Raw genomic sequence first — 18,154 nt, forward strand, 5'->3', positions numbered from 1 at the left:
CAATGCTAAGATATTTACTCTACAAGAAGAGCCTTCTCCTACACTCAGCTGTCCCCAAGTTAAAATTTCAAGACTTCTTTAACACATCTGAATTAACTGACATCAAACATCAAAGGCAGGATTTAGCATGTACTGCATATCTGAAAAGCACTCAAAAAGGTGAAAGCAATTACACTTTCTACCTTGCAGATTTAACGTATCGCTTACAGGATGATTTAAAAAAAATAAAAAAAAAACATAGTATTCCATAGGTTTATTTACATTTGTGTACACAGGTCAATATATTTAGGGTACAAAAACAAGTTTAAGAAGGAAGCAAATTAACTTTCAACTCTTTGACACTTCTTGAAAATTAGAAAACCACATTATTCACTAGATTAATTAAAGTATCATCAAGTACAACTAAAGGAGATTTAAGAACAATATTCTGATTATCACAATAAACTTAAGAGAAAAGTACTCATTTATTCTTATCCTAGTTGTTTGTGCCCTCTGGTGGAAGTACATTTATTTGGACCACACCAAGTAGGTCACAAGTAACTTGGGAAACAACTTTAATACAGTGCACGTCTGGCATGAAAAAGTATTTCTTGAAATTGTTTCATGAAAAACTTCTTGAAATTCTTAACTCCAAATAAGAAAAAAAAGCTAAAGATGTTAAATTTGTTGAGTATATTACTGGCATGCATTATTGAATGCACACAAGTTATGCAGAGAAAGGAATACTTAATTCCAAACGGTCCAGTTCTTACCTGATCTAAACTGTCCACAACCCTTGCACACAGGAGGGCTCCTGGTAGATCAAAGTAATTATCATACAAATAGTATTTACCTGAAAAACAAACAAAAACACAATCATCACTACTTTTTAAATCCATACTATATAGTTTAATCGCAAATAAAAACACGTTTAAATAACATTTACTTGGCTTTCACTAGTAATAAGCATCATCTACATCCCAATTTAAGGATATATGTTAGCTTTCATTTACAGGATCAGAATTAAGAACCATATTCCTACTTCTGATCCTCACGATTGGCAGCTGACAGGTATTAACTTACACCAGGCAGTGAGATTTTTTAAAATAAATTAAGGTTCTAAAAGTTACTGTGGAAGAGATGGAGAAGAGTCTTAAAAGTCAAGGCAGTAACACTCAACACTTTCAGAATACCAATTTCCCCAGCATTAGAAACACAAAGTTTAAGAAGTTGTTTCAGAATCATTTGGACAGGTCTTATACAGCGTTGTCCTTTGCACACACATGCTAAAGACAGCACCTTAACCCAATGGGAAGCATGCCCACATTATTCCGCAACAGCCCAAAACAGAACTAAAAATCAGGCACGTGCAAATGTTCCTTCCAGACTGAGGTCATGTTCAACAACACTTTTCCTTGAGGAAAATGACTTAATAGGCAATTTTTTTTTTATTTTTTTTTTGGGGTATTCATGACCTCATCTGTGCTGTCCCTTACGTACACAAGAAGTCAGCAAAACACAGATTGATAGTCACAAGAGAAATGAATTGCACTTCTCAATGAAAAAAAGAAAAGCTTCTTCTGATCATAAAACAGGTGTACCTCTCTTCTACCTCATTGCAAAAGATTACTTGTAGTTTAGAATAAGGATAACAGAAAAATTTGTGACAGCAAAGCACTTCTATTACACAGAATAATGCAACTCAACTGAGCATTTTGTCTTTAGGTGCATTACTTGCAATTGGTAAGATCAAAGTAAATTGGAGAGAAAGCACAGGGTAGCTAGCAAAAATGAAAGCCTAATCACAACGCCTTCACAATGTGGCTCCACCTTAAAGCCAAGAAACCTTCACCACAGGAGGAGTGGTTGTGTTTCCATATCTACTCAGTTCATTGCACTTTCACCTAGGCCTCCAGTAATATGATGGCAATGAGTCAACAATTAAGAAATACTTAAGATTTGCCAAACATATCTTAAATGAGGTTGAGACTATCAATCTAACTACTTCATCAAGAAACAATGTGTCCAACTCTGCAATCAAAACATGCCTGTATTGTCAACTCATTTGTTATTCGTTTTGTCGCTGGTAACCTAGGTAACCTAAATTAAGTTCAACTACATTTAAGTATTAGAAGTTAAAAATATAAAAACAACCCTTGTGCAAAACACTCACCTATTCCAGGCATTCTCAGCTCAAGTATTTTTAAATACTTGTAGTACAAACTAACACTACAAAACATTGAAAGGGCCAGAGCAATTTCAAAGACCAGGACATTCTAAGGTATAGCTACCTGAGCGGGAAAGCATTCCCCTTACTGCACTAAAATGCTTCCATTCCCTTCTTCCATAAATCTCCAGGACTTCCTCAGATGTCATGCTCCTAGTGCCATGGCTTGCCCTATTTGATGCATTAGAGTGGAAAAAAAAAAAAAAAAAAAAGGTTAAAAATATTCAGAGTACTTCTAGAGCACAAAAATGAATCACAGCTGAATACTGAGGTGTATGTGACTTGATCTTCACTTAGAAGTAACTTGATTTACCAATTAGAAGTTTCCTAGGACCTAAGCTTTTATTATATACATTACAATCCTCAATAAAAGCCCTACTTCACAAAGGTCTGGTTGGCCGAGGGCATGGCTGCTGTGCCTCACCTCCTAACACAATCACTCTGTGTTGCTCGAATGTTCTCAATTGTGTGAGGACATTATTCTTGAACTATCAATATACACTGCACAATAAAACACAGAGCAGAAAGCCTATACACTATTCTGAAGCCTAGTAACATTCACAGAATGCAGGGCAGGGCTATGAAAAAATGCTAGCTTGAGCCCTGAAAGCAGCTATGTTATACAGATGTATGCACGAGCCTTTTCAGGAATTAAAAATCAATAAGCTTGATTGTGAAACTGTGGCCTGAAAGAATGTACAGATCCCAGTTTCAAAGGAAATGCCCACAATGACAGGATAAGTAATCTTGTACCACTTCACCCTTTAATGTCATATGTCCTCTTCTCTTGAATTCTACATGCAGTCCTTTGAAACTCGTGGTTCTGCTACATGAATTTCTGAACACAAAGCACAGACTCACGATTATTTTTTCTCCTATTTTATAGGACCATACAATAGTTTGGGTCAGAAAGGACCTTTAAAGATCACCTAATTCCACCCTCTCCCATGGAGGAGGACACCTTCAACAATTTCAGTGAAGTCTGGTTTTCCCTAGCATCTTCAAGTTTCTTCTACCAAATGCTACCAAAAAAGTATGGCCTATTTTTAGTATTAAACTACATAGATTTTCATTTTGGATAAAAATACGGGAGAAAGAAGACTGGGTTTGACATACTCCAGATATATTTACTTTTCAAATTTATGATTTAAAATAGCAGTCTTATGTTCAAAAAAAAAAAAAAAACAACACAAAAGGAGAGAAGAACTAAAGATGTACTGAAGTGATGACTCAAGGGAGAAATTGGCTTTTAGAGGAAAAAAAGAATTTTGGAAGCAGATGTGTCAGTTTGTCTTTAATTTACCTAAGGCTATTTAAGTCATATGTCACAAACTTGCACGAATTTTGAATGTGTATAATACAAAGATAATATTGCTGTCATTAATGTTAGTCATTAGCACCAAATGAGTCAGGTTACTCAGAATTCAAGAAAAACCTTTACCTGGATCTTAGCAGAATTGGAGTATTGGTAGTCACTGAAAAAGTGAGTTTAGTTTCAAAATCAAAATGCGCTCAGTCTTAAATGTTTATTAAAAATGACATCATTTCTAGCAGCTAGCATTTTCCTAATATATACATGTTAAGTATGTAACATCAAGAGAAACTGATCATCACGTTACCCAAGAGTATTTAAATTTTTACATAAGTGAATGTATGCTGAAATCAATATTTTAAATGTTTAACAAAACTGAGAGATGGCTTTCAAGAAGACGATAAAACGTTGGTGTTTGTTTATCAATAACATGTATAGTCAGTATTACCTCAAAACCGTTCCATCTTCTGCAAGTTTCAGGAAGTTTCCATCTTCAAGGTCCAAAACCAAGCCTTTACAACTAAAATTAAATGCATTTTAACGAAGAAATAAGCAATTAATGTTTTCAGAGGAATGTCTCTCTATATCACAATAGTGAAACACAGTTACAGAAGCTATACAACAATGGTACTTAAAAGCAGCAAAAATCACAACCTTTCAAATACTTACATATTTCAGCAGTGATCTATATATGCAAATACATATCATTACAGTGAGGGCTGGATTTCACTTACATAGCAAATTCCTACTAAATAAATCCAGTTCCATTGTTACATGACTTTAGCGTGACCGTTCATATAGATACAGCTGGAGGGTTAAGGTTCAAACATATACAACTAAGAAATGTGACATTCAAGTCACTTCTCCTTTTGAAGATATGTATCTATATCTCTATGTATATATACACATATATTTATATGTATATATATTTATATTCTTTTTGGTTGCAATTCCTCTGCTTACTATTACCAGGTAGGTAACACTAATATTAAGTGAGAGACGGGTAGATCATTCTAAATGAAGCAACTGAATATCTAAGGAGCATGTGAAGCAGAGACATTGCCATGCTAGCCAACATTCACCACAGGGTAAAGGGTACACGCTGTAGGAGATCTGTACCACAAGAATTTCTAACTCTCCTAGTACCTTACAGAAAAAAATGAATTTATGTTAGCTTAGATTGTTTGGAAGTCAAGATCAGAGTTCACTACCTAGTGTAGTGATGAATAAAAGAGAAAAAAAAAAGTGGAAAAGTAATGCTGTCTTCATTCTGTGTTATAAGGCACCCAAAGATATGCCATGAACAGAGCAAGCAGATTACACCTGCGTAAGTAGCACCAACACAGGTCCACACTAACAAATCCCCAGCTCCAGTAAGGGACTAAGGCTGGAATACCTAGATCTTCATGCTTCAGAGGCCTCAAAATATGAGAAACACAGATACCCTCCTTATCACTTGAAAACTGAAATTAGACCTGTTTGGAATCTGTCTGGTAATATACCAAACTGTAAAAACAATTTAAAAACACCTGTGCTTCTCCTAAGGGGAAAAATAGACAAACAAACAAACATGAGATAGCCTAGCCTTCAAGTCCCCACACCTCTGCTGTAGATAACAATTTATAGGAGATGAAATACTGGAGATAAACGTTCCTACTCAGAGGTCACTGAACTAAGACCAGGAAAGTTCATTTTAATCTTTAATATTACAGCTTCATGCCTACAGTGCCACTCCTACAGTGTTTCTTCCCAGCATGTCACTTTCCCTCATTTTCTCAAAGACTGTTGTGACTATTCTGTCTTACCCAAACAAAAACAACATCCATCAAGAGAAAAAGGAGATATGAATAAATTCTGATGGTTACTGGGTTTACCAGTTGAATTGGAGGTAGAAGTCAAAGGGGGTATACAAAATAAGTCAGTCTGACCACAAAGCTCGTGTGGAGACAGCTAGAAGAACAAAGCAAACTTAGATACTCAGTTGCCTCTTCAAACTACGTTAGAAGTATCTCATGGGAAACAGTTGCTCCAACAAGTATTTAAAACTGTAATTTTAGAATTACCTTTTGGGCTTGATAATCATAACAATGGTCAAATAAGAGAAGCTGTTTCCAAGCCTTTTAAAGGTTATAGCATAAAGGAAGTTATGAACAGAGATTGTTATGTTCAACATACTTACCAGAAGTCTAAGCTTTCTGGAGTTAGACTGAGCAAGCCTTTGTCGTAACCCTTCTCCGTTACCAGATACTGGGCAAAACTATCATATATTAGCTATAGATGGAAAAAAAAAGGCATTAATTATTTTTATTGAGACCAAAGATACTGTTCCCTAGAAAGCTGAAAGATCTGAGTTTCAGTGCTTCCTAAGCAATCGCAAATCAGGGACCTAGTGGCCCTGCCCCATTGTCTCCTCATAGCAGTGCCCAAGGTTACTTCTGGCTGGCAGGCAAACAGTTCAAGGTGCTCATGCAGTAGTTTTGGTGCATTTTTTTTTTTTTTTTTTAGCATAGATAAGTGTGAGGTGTTCCTACCTTACTTCCCCAGTGCTTCAAGACTGTTGGGAAACCAAGAGAGTAAGTACCTAAGGCTAGTCACTACTTACCCCTCCCCAACCTTTTTTATTTTTAAAATGTCACCATTCATGACTCAACAAGTGGCTTCTGAACCTATAAACAACTAAAGATATTGGGCACTTTAAACATGCCTGATGGAACATACTTTGAAGGAAACAGCGAGTACAAAGTAAATTATTCATAAGTTTGGAAAGAACACTGTTAAAGCCTGTACAACTTTCAGCCATTTAATACAACTCAATTACAAAAGCTACTATTAGAATGACTATGAATAATGCCAGAGAAAGACCAATACAAGGGCTGGCACAGAAAGACTAAGAACTAATTGCATTTTCAGCCGTGCCTGCCAGCCTTAAGTTTTCGTTTCTCTTAGATAAGGAAGTATGCAGCGTGCATGCGTCAGGCAGCGTCTCTGTGTTGTGAGAAGATGAAGAGTGAACTAAAATGAATCGGTGCTTTCCGTCAGCAAAGGTACCTCTCCATGGGAGGTCAAACCACCCTAGGAAGCAAAGCAGTTTTTCAAACCAAGATGCACCAAACCCCAGCTATTTAGGGAATGGGGCACCTCATCCACATTTGCTTTTCTATCATGCTCTGAGGGATCTTGCCACTAACATGCAAGTTTAGTCCTGTACTGGGCAAGAAAAGGGAGTCATATAAAAGGGGCTTGGGCAGAAGGACACCACAAGCACCGGTGAGCCAGGACAGCTGGGTGGCAAAGTCAACAGAGATGCCAACAGAGGAGGAGGCCTCAGTGGAGGAGCCCTCCACGACCAGACGGGGCCCGCTCCGTGTGAGCTAACAGCGCTCAGGCAGGGATGCTGAGCGTCCCCAGGCTCGCCCTTCTGCTGCAAGCACGAGAAAGTTTGCCAAGGTCGCCTGTCCGAAGTGCCGAGCGCCGCTACCTCTGCCTGCAGCATCTCCGCACTGAGCCCAGGGGCTCCAGCTTCATGTCAGCACCGCGGCGGGCAGGAGGGCTCTCAACAGGCACCGCTTCCAAGCCACAAGGCATGGCTGTGTCCTCCTCGCTCGGGCACAGGCCTGCGGAGGAGGCGGCCGGCCAGCCAGCCCGGCGCTTCCCTGCCTGTTCTCCCTCCAGCTCTCCCCGGGGGCACCTCCAGCGGCACCGCGGGGCTCCCCGCGCCCGCAGCGGGGCTCCCCCGGCCCCGCGCCCCGCCGCTCGCCCTTTCGCTCCGGCTCCCAGGCCGGGCCGAGCCGCGCCGAGCCGAGCCGCACTCACCCGCTCGCTCTGCGGGAGGTGGTAGCGGCAGAGCGTGTGGTCCAGGTCGAAGCCCACCACCTCGCAGTCGGCCAGGGAGAAGTGCTGCTGCATCGCCGAGCCGCCACCGCCGCCACCACGGGAGGAGGAGGAGGAGGAGGAGGAAGAAAGGGCACGGGCGGCGCTTCCTGCGGCGTGGGGCGGTGCGATCACAGCACCCCCGCCCCGTCCCCGCCCCGGCTCGGCTCAGCCCGGCTCGGTTCAGCCCAGCCCGGCTCGACTCGGCTCGGCCCGGCCACCTTCACCTGTATGGGGTCTGGCCTCGGGGCGGTAGGGCCCCCCCGGCAACCCCCGGCAGCAGGGACGGGTGCGGAAAGGCGGAGGCGGGGCGCTTGTCCCGGAGGCGTGTTTGGGCGCCCGGGTTTTAAAAATGCGTTTCCCGCCGAGGCTCCGAGGGTTGGGAATAAACCTGGGGGCTCCTGCTGGGGGTGGTGGTAGCTACAGCTGGTCAGGAGTGCCAGCGCAAGTCTTTTAGAGGGAGCCCCCTCTGTTGAGCAGCAGGGTGCTTCAGCAGGAGTTAGGGCACGCCGGTCTGCGGCCAGGCAGCGCCGGGCCCTAAGGGCACTGCTAAAAGGCAAACAGGCAAACTGCTCCTTCACCGGCATCCCCTCAGTATAACAGAATCACACAGAATCACAGAATTTCTGGGTTGGAAGAGACCTCAGGATCATCGAATCCAACCTCTGACCTAACGCTAACAGTCCTCCACTACACCATATCCCTAAGCTCTACATCTAAACGTCTTTTAAAGACCTCCACAGCCTCTTTCAAAGGAACTTGGAGTCTTTCACAAACATTAATACTTTCTAATGCTACTGTGTATGTGTATATATGTACTCCATATATTACAAATTCTCCATACATTATATCTATACATCATTCAGTTTATATACATAATGATACATACATGTTTTAGATATGTCAAATATATATGCATATATACCCTAATATGTACATGCATATGCATTTACATGTACATATGAATTCCCTAAATTAACGGGTATGAAAGTGTGATACCTGAACACGTGGAAAGAGAGGATCATCCAGTATATTGCACACAACAGTGATCACGGCCATCAAGATGAGGCAGCAGCTTGAGAACTCAGAGCACAAGAAAATTTTTCTTCAAAGAGCTGCTTACTTTAGGAAATACAGAGCAAATTCCTGCCCCACTGAAGTCAATGGTGACAAATTTCTGTTGACCTCAGTATGTTCAAGTGTTCACCCAGAAGCATGTCACACTACTCTCACTCAAAGTTTGCATGACTTGAAAATTATAGCCATACAATCCACTATGGGAATTCTCCTATTCCAGAAATATATATATATATTTTTTTTTCAAAAACACCTCATGCAGCTTACAAAATTTTGTTTAGATCATGTAGCTTACCATGCCTGTAAAACATTTTATATGAAAAGTCACCTCCAAACACCCTTAACAAACAGTAGTATTGAAACAATTGTGTAGGTAATGAAAATCATTTATTCATTGATCGCAGTACTCACTATCAACTAAAAGCAATCACAAACATCCAGATTTTGTGAGCACTGCACAATTATATTAGTAATGAGAAAGCATATTGGAATTTACAACACAAAAGCACTAATCAAATTTAATCGTAAGTGTCTTACTGTGAGGAACAGAACTCACAAATGGAACAATTCAGCAAGTTAAATTTCAGATACTTGAAGCTGAAGATTAAATTAGAACGATGACAACAGAAAATATAGAAAATGTTGGTGAAGAGAATTGGTTTTCATTTTTGGGAAAAGAAAAGGACAAATGAAAAAATATCACTTTCATCTTCTGAATTCACAGCACCAACCTGATAATAGGAATCTCCCAGCACAGTTTACTTTTAGCTCACAACCCCCAAGGTTTATTTCTTTTTCTTTTTCCTGAAAAGCTTTGCTTTTTCTCACGATTTCTTCCTTTCAGATGAGTCTGTTAAATGTCTTGCCAGAGCACACCAGCACCTTTCTCAAAACCAGAGTGGAGCTGCCTTTAATTGAAATCCCCCCAAATAATTGAACTATCTTAATCTGTTAACAGTATCTTTTCAGATTACTTTTTCATCTCTGAAGTTTGATGGTACCATGGGATGTCCACATAAGCAAGGCTGAGCTTTGGGGCTACCAGGTCCTAACACATACTTTAGGTTTCTCCATGGTTAATTTATTTTATTACAGTAATTACTTTTATATTCTAAATATGTGGTAATGATCCATTGGGAAAAGACACAGATCCAAGCCAAACAGTGGAACCTGTTGGGAGCCTGTCCCACCCAAGGAGACATAGCTGGTTGGCCTGCAGCTGAGTGCAGCCCAGGCTGGGGCTGGTGGGTCCTCACCAGCGGTGATGTGTGTGACCTGATGTGCCTGGTACTTTTGAACGTGCAGAGGGTATTTTGGCTTTCATCATGTCTCTTCCTGCTTTCAACGCAGACGGGGCTCCCACCATTTTGTAGTTTCAGACAGCAGGGGTACTAACATGCCCCAGAGTGCGAAAGGAACCAGACTGACTCCAGTGGCATACGTAAAGGCACGAGAACCATGCCAAAATTCCTAAAATTAAAGCTCACCTCCCACAATTTGAGGCCTGTGAGCAGACTCCGACATTTCATTTTCTTTGTCCGTAAGGGGGCAGCAGTACAATGCAATGGGACGTCCCTGCCCTTAACTTTTAATGATCGTCACATGGCTATCCCTTACTTTCAGCAAAGTTAGGTTTTACTTTCCCAGGGCTGTCTAAACTGAGTTTTTATTTATTTATTTATTATTTTTTTTTCCCCTATGCATTTGCAGACATTTGCCTATTTATGTAAGGCTTACAGAAGTTTAATTAAAACAAGGAAAGGACCTCTCATACTGTGGAAGGGTTCACAATAATGATACATAAAAGTAAACAAAAATTTGAACAAACAAGGCACTTTTATTTTAGACAAGTAACACATTCTTACACAAAAGTGAAGAACATTCCATAATTGTAGCTGTAAGATAGTACTTTTGGAGTAGAATAAGTCAAAACAAAGAAGATTCCATTGGAGGAACAGTCCAAGAATATACAGAAGCAGGCCTCTGACTGTTTTTTAGAGTGACGCGTTAATAGGCATAGATCTAACAATACTAATTCACTTCAGGGATGTCCTGGTTGTCTAGGAGAAAGAAAACTGTCTTAAATGCATTTGTTCTGAAAAGTAGTCATTAATTATTAGTATTTCTTTAACAGACCTTTAAATACTTAGCAAAATGCTACCTTATATCCAAGGCACCCCTTTTTGACACATGAGGTGCCTTGTTACAAGACAGAGAAGCCTGGACACTTTTACTTTTTCAGTGGAATAAAGTACATACAGTCTCTAGCATCCTGCTTCAGGTGGGACATCTGATTGCATCTGGCATCTCAGTACTACACTGGTTACGTTCTTTGTTTTACTGGAAGCGAGACTGATGCTTCTAAAGAAACAAGATTCCTTAAAGTAAAACCATGGGTTTATTAAAAGGTTAAACAGGTGCTGTGTATATTGGGGACCTTCAACAGCCTGCTTGTTGTCCTTATCCCCCCTCTCAGATCTTGTAATCTAACTTTGACTGTTCCCACGCAACATGAAAGAAGGAAACGAAAATCAATAATTTTGTCATGGTGATTAATAGCCAAAACTGATTGCAATACTCTTAGTGACTATATTCTTGAAAACTCTGAGTAGTTGATACAGAGATACTTAGAAAGATTTTTCTTTTTGCTGGATGGATGCTACATTTAGTCAAAAGAAGTTGTACTGAAAATATACAGTTTTTAGCAACTATGCTTCCAAAGTATGTGCTTTATGGCAAGATGACTATGCAGCTGCTATGATATGTGGGACATTGTCCTATTTCTTCTATGTTTTGTTGCAACATACTTTTTTTTTTTTTTTTTTTCAGTTTTAAGCATAAAATTTGGAGTAGGAATTCCAAGTTCTCTGTGCTCATTTCCCTTTCATTCATGGTGTAGTCATGTGCAGATAGCTTAATCTCTTATGGCTTCATTTTCTTCACAAGTGAAATTGTACAAAGTCTAGTTCAGACATCCTGAGGATTTTTAAATTGTTCAAGTACATTGCAGACGTGGTTCAAGCCTGATACTTTTTCTAATGATTGCATAAAAGAAAAATCTGATGCATTTCACAGCCTGCACCAAAGGACAGAGCTATTGGACAACCAGTGGGAAATGCCACAACTGTAAATTAAAGTTTTAAAGATAATAGAACTAGAAAAGATGTAAAGACAGTCATCTTCTTGCCTTGGGGCAGGATCAATCAGACTACAAACATCCATAATAGTCAATTGTCTAACTTCTTAAAAAGGAGTAAAGAGTCACTGAGGCAATTTCTTCCAGCCTTTAACAGTCCTTACACACAGAACACTATGTTTTCTTCCCCCTTCCATCCATATAAAAATTAAGTCTCTCTTGCTCTATTGCATCGTTTTTGTTAAATCTTGTCCTATTCCTAACAGATATGAGAACCATATAATTGTGCACCAACCTTTCCTCTACCTAAAGACTGTTAGTATATGTTTTCCTACAGTCTCTTTTTGTCTAGTTCTTTGAGGCCTTTAGAGGCCAAGGAGTTTTGTATCTTTTATTCTCAAAGTGGATGATATTTATTCATTGTAAAATTGGTCCACTTTTTTTTCCTCCTCTGGAACACAAAAACAAAAACTAAACACGTTGCTCCAGTTTAGTATTTACTAGAGCTGTAGTAATGAACCCACAGTAATTTAACAGAGCAGTCTGTGTAAATTAATACACAAGTTAGTTAATTCATTACAATCATCATCACATTAAGCTTTTCAAGATCAAATTCTAGCCTATCACTGTGATGAGTAGGAAGGTCTTTTTATTTATTTTTTAAGTTTTATTAAGAAGTCATCTTTATTAAAGAGTGATTGATCTTCTATTTAAGAAAGATTTTCTTCTGCATATGTTCATTACTGGACACTGAAAGTGATGTTCACACTGGACACTGAGAGTGATGTTCCTTGGAGCTGTAATAACAAAATGCTAATAGTAATAGCTTATAAATCTCAAATGTAAGAGCTTATTTTGAATATAAATTGAATTTTATATTTACTGTTCTGCTTCTGCCTCTAGAGGGTGTCTAGTAATGATCTGATAAAAGGATAAAAAGGTATGTTGGATGTTGATAAGAAAGTGAAGTAAAGGATCTAGAAAAGTATATTTTAAAACTTAGTATACACTAAGTCTCAAAAAGATTCCATTATATTGATGTTACTTTAAAATTATTTTTAATCTGATTTTATGTAAGTCTGTGTCGTCTCACAGGAAAAGAGGAAAAAATTATGTTCAGATTTACCTATGTTGTGTTGAGCCTCATTCTATCCTCAGAGAGAGGGGGAATTCTGATAACATTTAAAGCTCTGCAAATGAAGAGAGACAAATACAAATTTGGGAAGTTTTGCCTCAAAAGGCAAATTGTTTTGTCTACAGCAACAAACACCTGTAACGCAAGTTCTAAAAGTGAGCATCACTAGGGATGCTTACTTCCTATCCCCTTTCCTTAAACTTACAGAAACAATGTCTTCCATGTTGGGTAATGTCTTTTGTACAGCATCTTACCAGACACCTGTCAAAGGAGAAATAACTTCACATTCTTTACTTTTACTAAAAGACTATTCTAAACATAAGTCAAAACCTGGTACAAAAACAACAACAACAAAACACACCAAGAAAATGAAATCAATTTTAAGGTTTCTTATACTGGATCAAATGTAGAAATGGATCTCTTAAATGCTGGCATTCATGGACTTTCAGTTTGCACCTCTGCTCCTTAAAATGGATAGTTAAGATAACCACTTTCAAATCAATTGTGCCTTTGGCCAATGACTATGGTGTTTAGGATTGTTTTCTGAGTCTAAAAAATGCCCTTGCTGCTGCTTCCCAACATTGATTTGAAGTAAAAAAAAAAAAAAAAAAAAAAAAAAAGACAAAACAAAACAAACAAACAAACAAACAACAGGATTATAACCTTCTTTTCTGCATGCTCTTTCTGTTTTATATAAAAAGATATAGGTGCACATCCTGAGGTTTCTATGAAGTATTCTGACCTAGTGCAGAAGGTGGATGGATGGTGCACAGGGTTTACCCTGGAAAACCATAGGAACTTATAGATCCAGCCCTTTTCCTGGAGAGAGATTTTAGCTGTATAAAATCCCAGTGTGTGCACAATCTACAGTAGTGTGGAAGGATAAATGCAGTTTATCCAGTAGGAATAATAAAAGAAAAATTAATAGCTAGTATTTTTATTTTATGTTTACATTTAATATTTCAGTCATTTAAACTAATGTAGAAGTTGTGTTCCTTTATGTAGTGTAAGAATATATTCTGATGGTAATTTTTAGCTGATTGTAAGGCACTGCCTTTCTCACTTGCAGAGCCCAAGAGATGCTGCTGATTTTATTTTTGGAAACGAAAAACTCTTTCTCATTCATAGGTGAAATGGTGTGTGCAGTACTTTGATACATTATTCCTTTCCATCCATCCCTCTTTGGACTTCTGTGTTTCTCTTGATGCGGTTCCAATTTCTAAAGATGAAGATTTTAAGTCATCTCATAAGTCATCTGTGGCATACCATGCAGACATTCATAGAGTTATGTCAGAGATGATCTAGACTCATGATAAAATCAACATAAATATATACACTTCTTTATTTAAAAACTGTCCATAACAGGATCAGTTTTGGAATACATTTACTTTAAAGAATGGTAAAGACATTCACTGACAGTTTTTTATCATTCACTTACCATATTTTTTCCCACCCAGAGACAGATTTGGAAAGTATTGTATTTTTCATGCCTTTGAAAGCTACAATGTGGATTTATTCAGAAAGGCTGCTTCATAGAAACAAAATTAACTTAAATTTTTAACACCATAGACTCTATATCATTTAAAATAACGTAGAATAAAATGAAAAATAATGGCTCAGGTCTGGTCCCATTGAAGATAATGGCAACACTGGCATTACGTTTAAGCAGAGTGAAATCTGATTGAACAAATAGAGAAAGTCTCTATTTTGTCACTCTTTGACAGAGTCTTATTCCTCTGTGTTCATTTGTTGTCAGATGTAGCCTGTTTTAGGCCACAATTCGACTAATAAATAAACAACCCTCATCACCAAAGCACTTGAAAATGTACTTTTAACGGTTTCTGTAGTAGAGATGGATTACTGGATCAGTCTTATGAAAACAAATAGCCAGAGTTTTCTCATTAAAAATGCAAAAGATTTAAGGTTCAAAAATACAGACTCAAATATAACTCTATATCTTTGTAGATCTATGGTTTGGGATAATATACAAAACCAGGAACATTATTAATCAATAAAAGTAAACAATTTTGTCAAGAGTAAGATTACACACGTAATTTTTTTTCATTGAAAAGAATGGCAATTTGCAAATTACAGAAACAAAATGGATGTGGTGATTAAAAGGATTATAAAAAAGCTACCAAGTGCTGGTAATGTGTTCAATTCTAGCGTGGAAATGGAAAGGAATGTTGCTAAAAAGACAGCTGTAATAAAAAATCACTGCTTCATTTCTATTTGTTGCTTTAAAAAAACAGCACTACTTTAAAATATTTAATCATTTAAATTCTTTCCCAAGCATAGATTCACAGCAGTGTGCATTAGCTATTCATGTGATTTCTTTAAAGATCATATTGTTTGAATATTTTATTTTGCTGGAAAATTCAACTTGCTTTATTATCATGCATTAGAAAGTTTCTAAGAGACATACATTGCAGCATTATGACAAATATTTAGATTAATACATATTAATGTAACAGCATAACTAATGACTAGAAAAAAATATACCATGTAGAAAGTGATGCTGTGAACAGTTTCATACATTATTTAATTATGACTTTTGCATTTTATATCTTAATTCTTTAGTTTTCCAAGTGGAGTTTCTTCTGTTTACAAAATTTGAAACAACTGTAGAAAGTTTCTTTTATTATCGTGTATTATTAATAGGACAAAACACTCTCTTTTTCAATTTTCTATTTGAACCTATTCATATTTCTTAACAAATCTGTTGGTTGATTTTGCCTTAGAATATTAATTTTCCACAGGAGAAAGTACAGTTCTGACTGTAATTCTTCTCTGCATGGCATAGGGGAATTGTGTTAAACATCATGTATCATCGGTACCAAAGCCTGGTACTCAGTGATGTTCACTCCCTGTCTCTAAAATATGGAGCTGCATATTTATGAATTTCAGGAGGGTTCTTTTTTTTCTAAATGTGCAAGGTGATATGTATTCTACCAGTAGTTCCTTACAGAGCATGTACAATTCAATAAACATAGAAATGTCTGTAATAAAAACTTATGCAAAATAAAATACATGGAATACAAATAAAAATCCTATCAAAATGAGACTTTTGAAATATCATGGATTCAAGTCTGATCTGTATTTATTTAATATGACTGTCTGATACCTTAATCCATGCAGAGCAGTATGTTGTTCCAAGAGCACTTTGATTAATGTGGTTCAGGTTAGGTTTGCACTAGGCTTACTAAAACATATCATATTAGCACATTATTTTTCTGTCCATTTAGGCAACTAAGAGAAATATGTTTCACTACTGTGTTTAATCATGACTGTTTTGCAGAATAAACAAGGCCTAAAGAGTATTGACTTAAGTTAATTAGAATTTGATTTAATGGATTTGGAGGACTGCAAATGAATCTTTTATGCAAGGGTGAGACTCCTTGCAAGAGTCTTACTTATATGGGGCTTTGTAAACAACTTATATATAAAAAGTAACTCCAGATATCTGTCATCCTCAAACTTACAGTATTAGTGTGACTTTTTTCTTTATAGAACAAGGAAATCTACTTTAACGTTAATAGGGAGTTACATAGTTTGATGGGGAAATGTACTGCTTGATTGAAGTTTATGTGATCCTGTCATACACAGATTGTAAATGATCCATTTTTGTTTTATGGTGTTGCATATTTCAAGAAACTACTTGTAATATTATTATTTATTTATTTATTATTAATATGGGGACCAGAATTCTAAATTTTGGTATCCAGACTGTAAATGTTCCATCTCTGGTCATAATATATTCATCTTTCTCTGTAGTTATTGTTTGTTATAAGAAAGAGGTGAGACTCTTGTGTTCTCAAAGCATTTCTGATAATAAAATTTATCAACATTAAGTCTTTCACAGTCGATTTACAGCCAGTAGCTTATTTATTTAGACAATTTTTGTCTTGACAGTCAGATTCCAAAATAAATTAAGTAAATATTACAGAGGACCAGTAAGTAATACAGATCTGTTTGAAAAAAAAATTAAAAAAAATAGTGGTATGCAAAGCAAAAGAAATCAATTATACCCAGAAATAGGTGTTGCAAAGATTATTCTGTTAAACTATATGTAATACCAATGCAAAGGATTTAGAGAATCCTTTTAATTTATATTGAAAATATAAAATTTAATTTATATTGAAAAGCTGTTGAATATACATGATTATCCTCATGTTCCAAACTGTGAGCATGAAAATTAGGATTATGGGATTTTTCAGATTTTACTTTATTTCAGTAAAAACAGCAAGAACATTTTTATTACATATATATATACATATATATATATTTTTCCATCACTTGTGATATATAGTTTCTAAAGCATGAAGAGTATTGCTTTATTTTCTGAAATTCAGAGAATCCTCAGTAAAATCGTGGGAGTGGGAACAAAGGCATCTGCACAGCCAGCACTCCAGTGTGGCCTCCACAGCTCATCCCATATGTAGTGAAGCACAGCCCTGCCCTGCCCAGCTCTGAGGCTGGGTCAGCAGTTCTCAGCAGCCCCATTATTCTCTCTCACTCTCTCTTTCTGGGGGTTTGATTCTGATTAATGAATCCCGTGGTGATTTATAAGAGCCTACCCATTTCATAAATAGGACCGATCTTGAAGAGTTGGTTGGGAAGAAAATAGCCTGATTTACAGCTAGTGATCTCTTTCAGCAAAAGTTTTCTTGGTTTTGTAAAGGGACATGAATTGGGAGAGAAAATTAATTTAATGCCAGTGATTATTTGAGATAAGATATATACATATATATACACACAAACATTTGTAGGTTTAAGCCCCATTCCTCCATGGTTATGTATATTTATATAAGTGATCTTGGTGACCACAATGTGGTTTCTAATGTGTGTGTATACAGGTACTTGACTGTAAAAACTTTGATTGTCTTTGAAATTGATTGTGAAAAGAGCAGTGCATGAGACTGTTTCTGCACATGTACATGTAGGTATCTCAATTGTAATGACGAAACTGTTCTGCCCAGTAAATGTGTGTGCAGATCTTTGCCAGATTAATGCCCATGTTGCCAGGACCATGAAACGTTACAGGAAAATCTGTCAAATATGCTAATTGAAGAAACAGAGAGGATTTAATACTTCTTTTCTGTTATTCCCTGGCCTCACTGAATTTAGATAATTTTTGAAACAAGACTAATGAAGATAGTTTCTTTTCAACACAGGCCTTTCCTGTCCGCCAGACTTAAGGAAAGTAAATATCTCTTGGATATCTGTGTTTTTATTGATCTGGGTAGTGATTAATACTTGCTGTGGGGAAAAATCATCTCCTGTCATACTTCATAATTAAATATGATTTTCATAATCTGCAAAACTAATATGCCTTTTTTTTTTTTTTTTTTTTTTTTTTTTTTCTCGTCAGGACCAAACAGTTCACTACAGATTATTAGGTATAGTGATCACTTAATG

At 37.3% G+C, this 18,154-nt stretch overlaps 1 protein-coding gene across 1 annotated transcript in view; it reads right to left on the reverse strand.

Annotated features, from left to right (window-relative positions):
• Positions 1-7,670, reverse strand: part of NT5DC1 (5'-nucleotidase domain containing 1) — a 146,933-nt gene extending 139,263 nt beyond the window's left edge. Inside the window, 5 exon segments of the mRNA XM_027454680.3 lie at positions 753-832; positions 2,271-2,377; positions 3,967-4,038; positions 5,698-5,789; positions 7,332-7,670. Of these exon segments, the coding sequence (XP_027310481.2) occupies positions 753-832; positions 2,271-2,377; positions 3,967-4,038; positions 5,698-5,789; positions 7,332-7,424 (444 nt within the window). The 5' untranslated portion in view covers positions 7,425-7,670.
• Between the last annotated feature and the right edge of the window lie 10,484 nt (positions 7,671-18,154).

The sequence above is a fragment of the Anas platyrhynchos genome, chromosome 3 (assembly GCF_047663525.1).
Source record: "Anas platyrhynchos isolate ZD024472 breed Pekin duck chromosome 3, IASCAAS_PekinDuck_T2T, whole genome shotgun sequence".
NCBI classification, from domain to species: domain Eukaryota; kingdom Metazoa; phylum Chordata; class Aves; order Anseriformes; family Anatidae; genus Anas; species Anas platyrhynchos.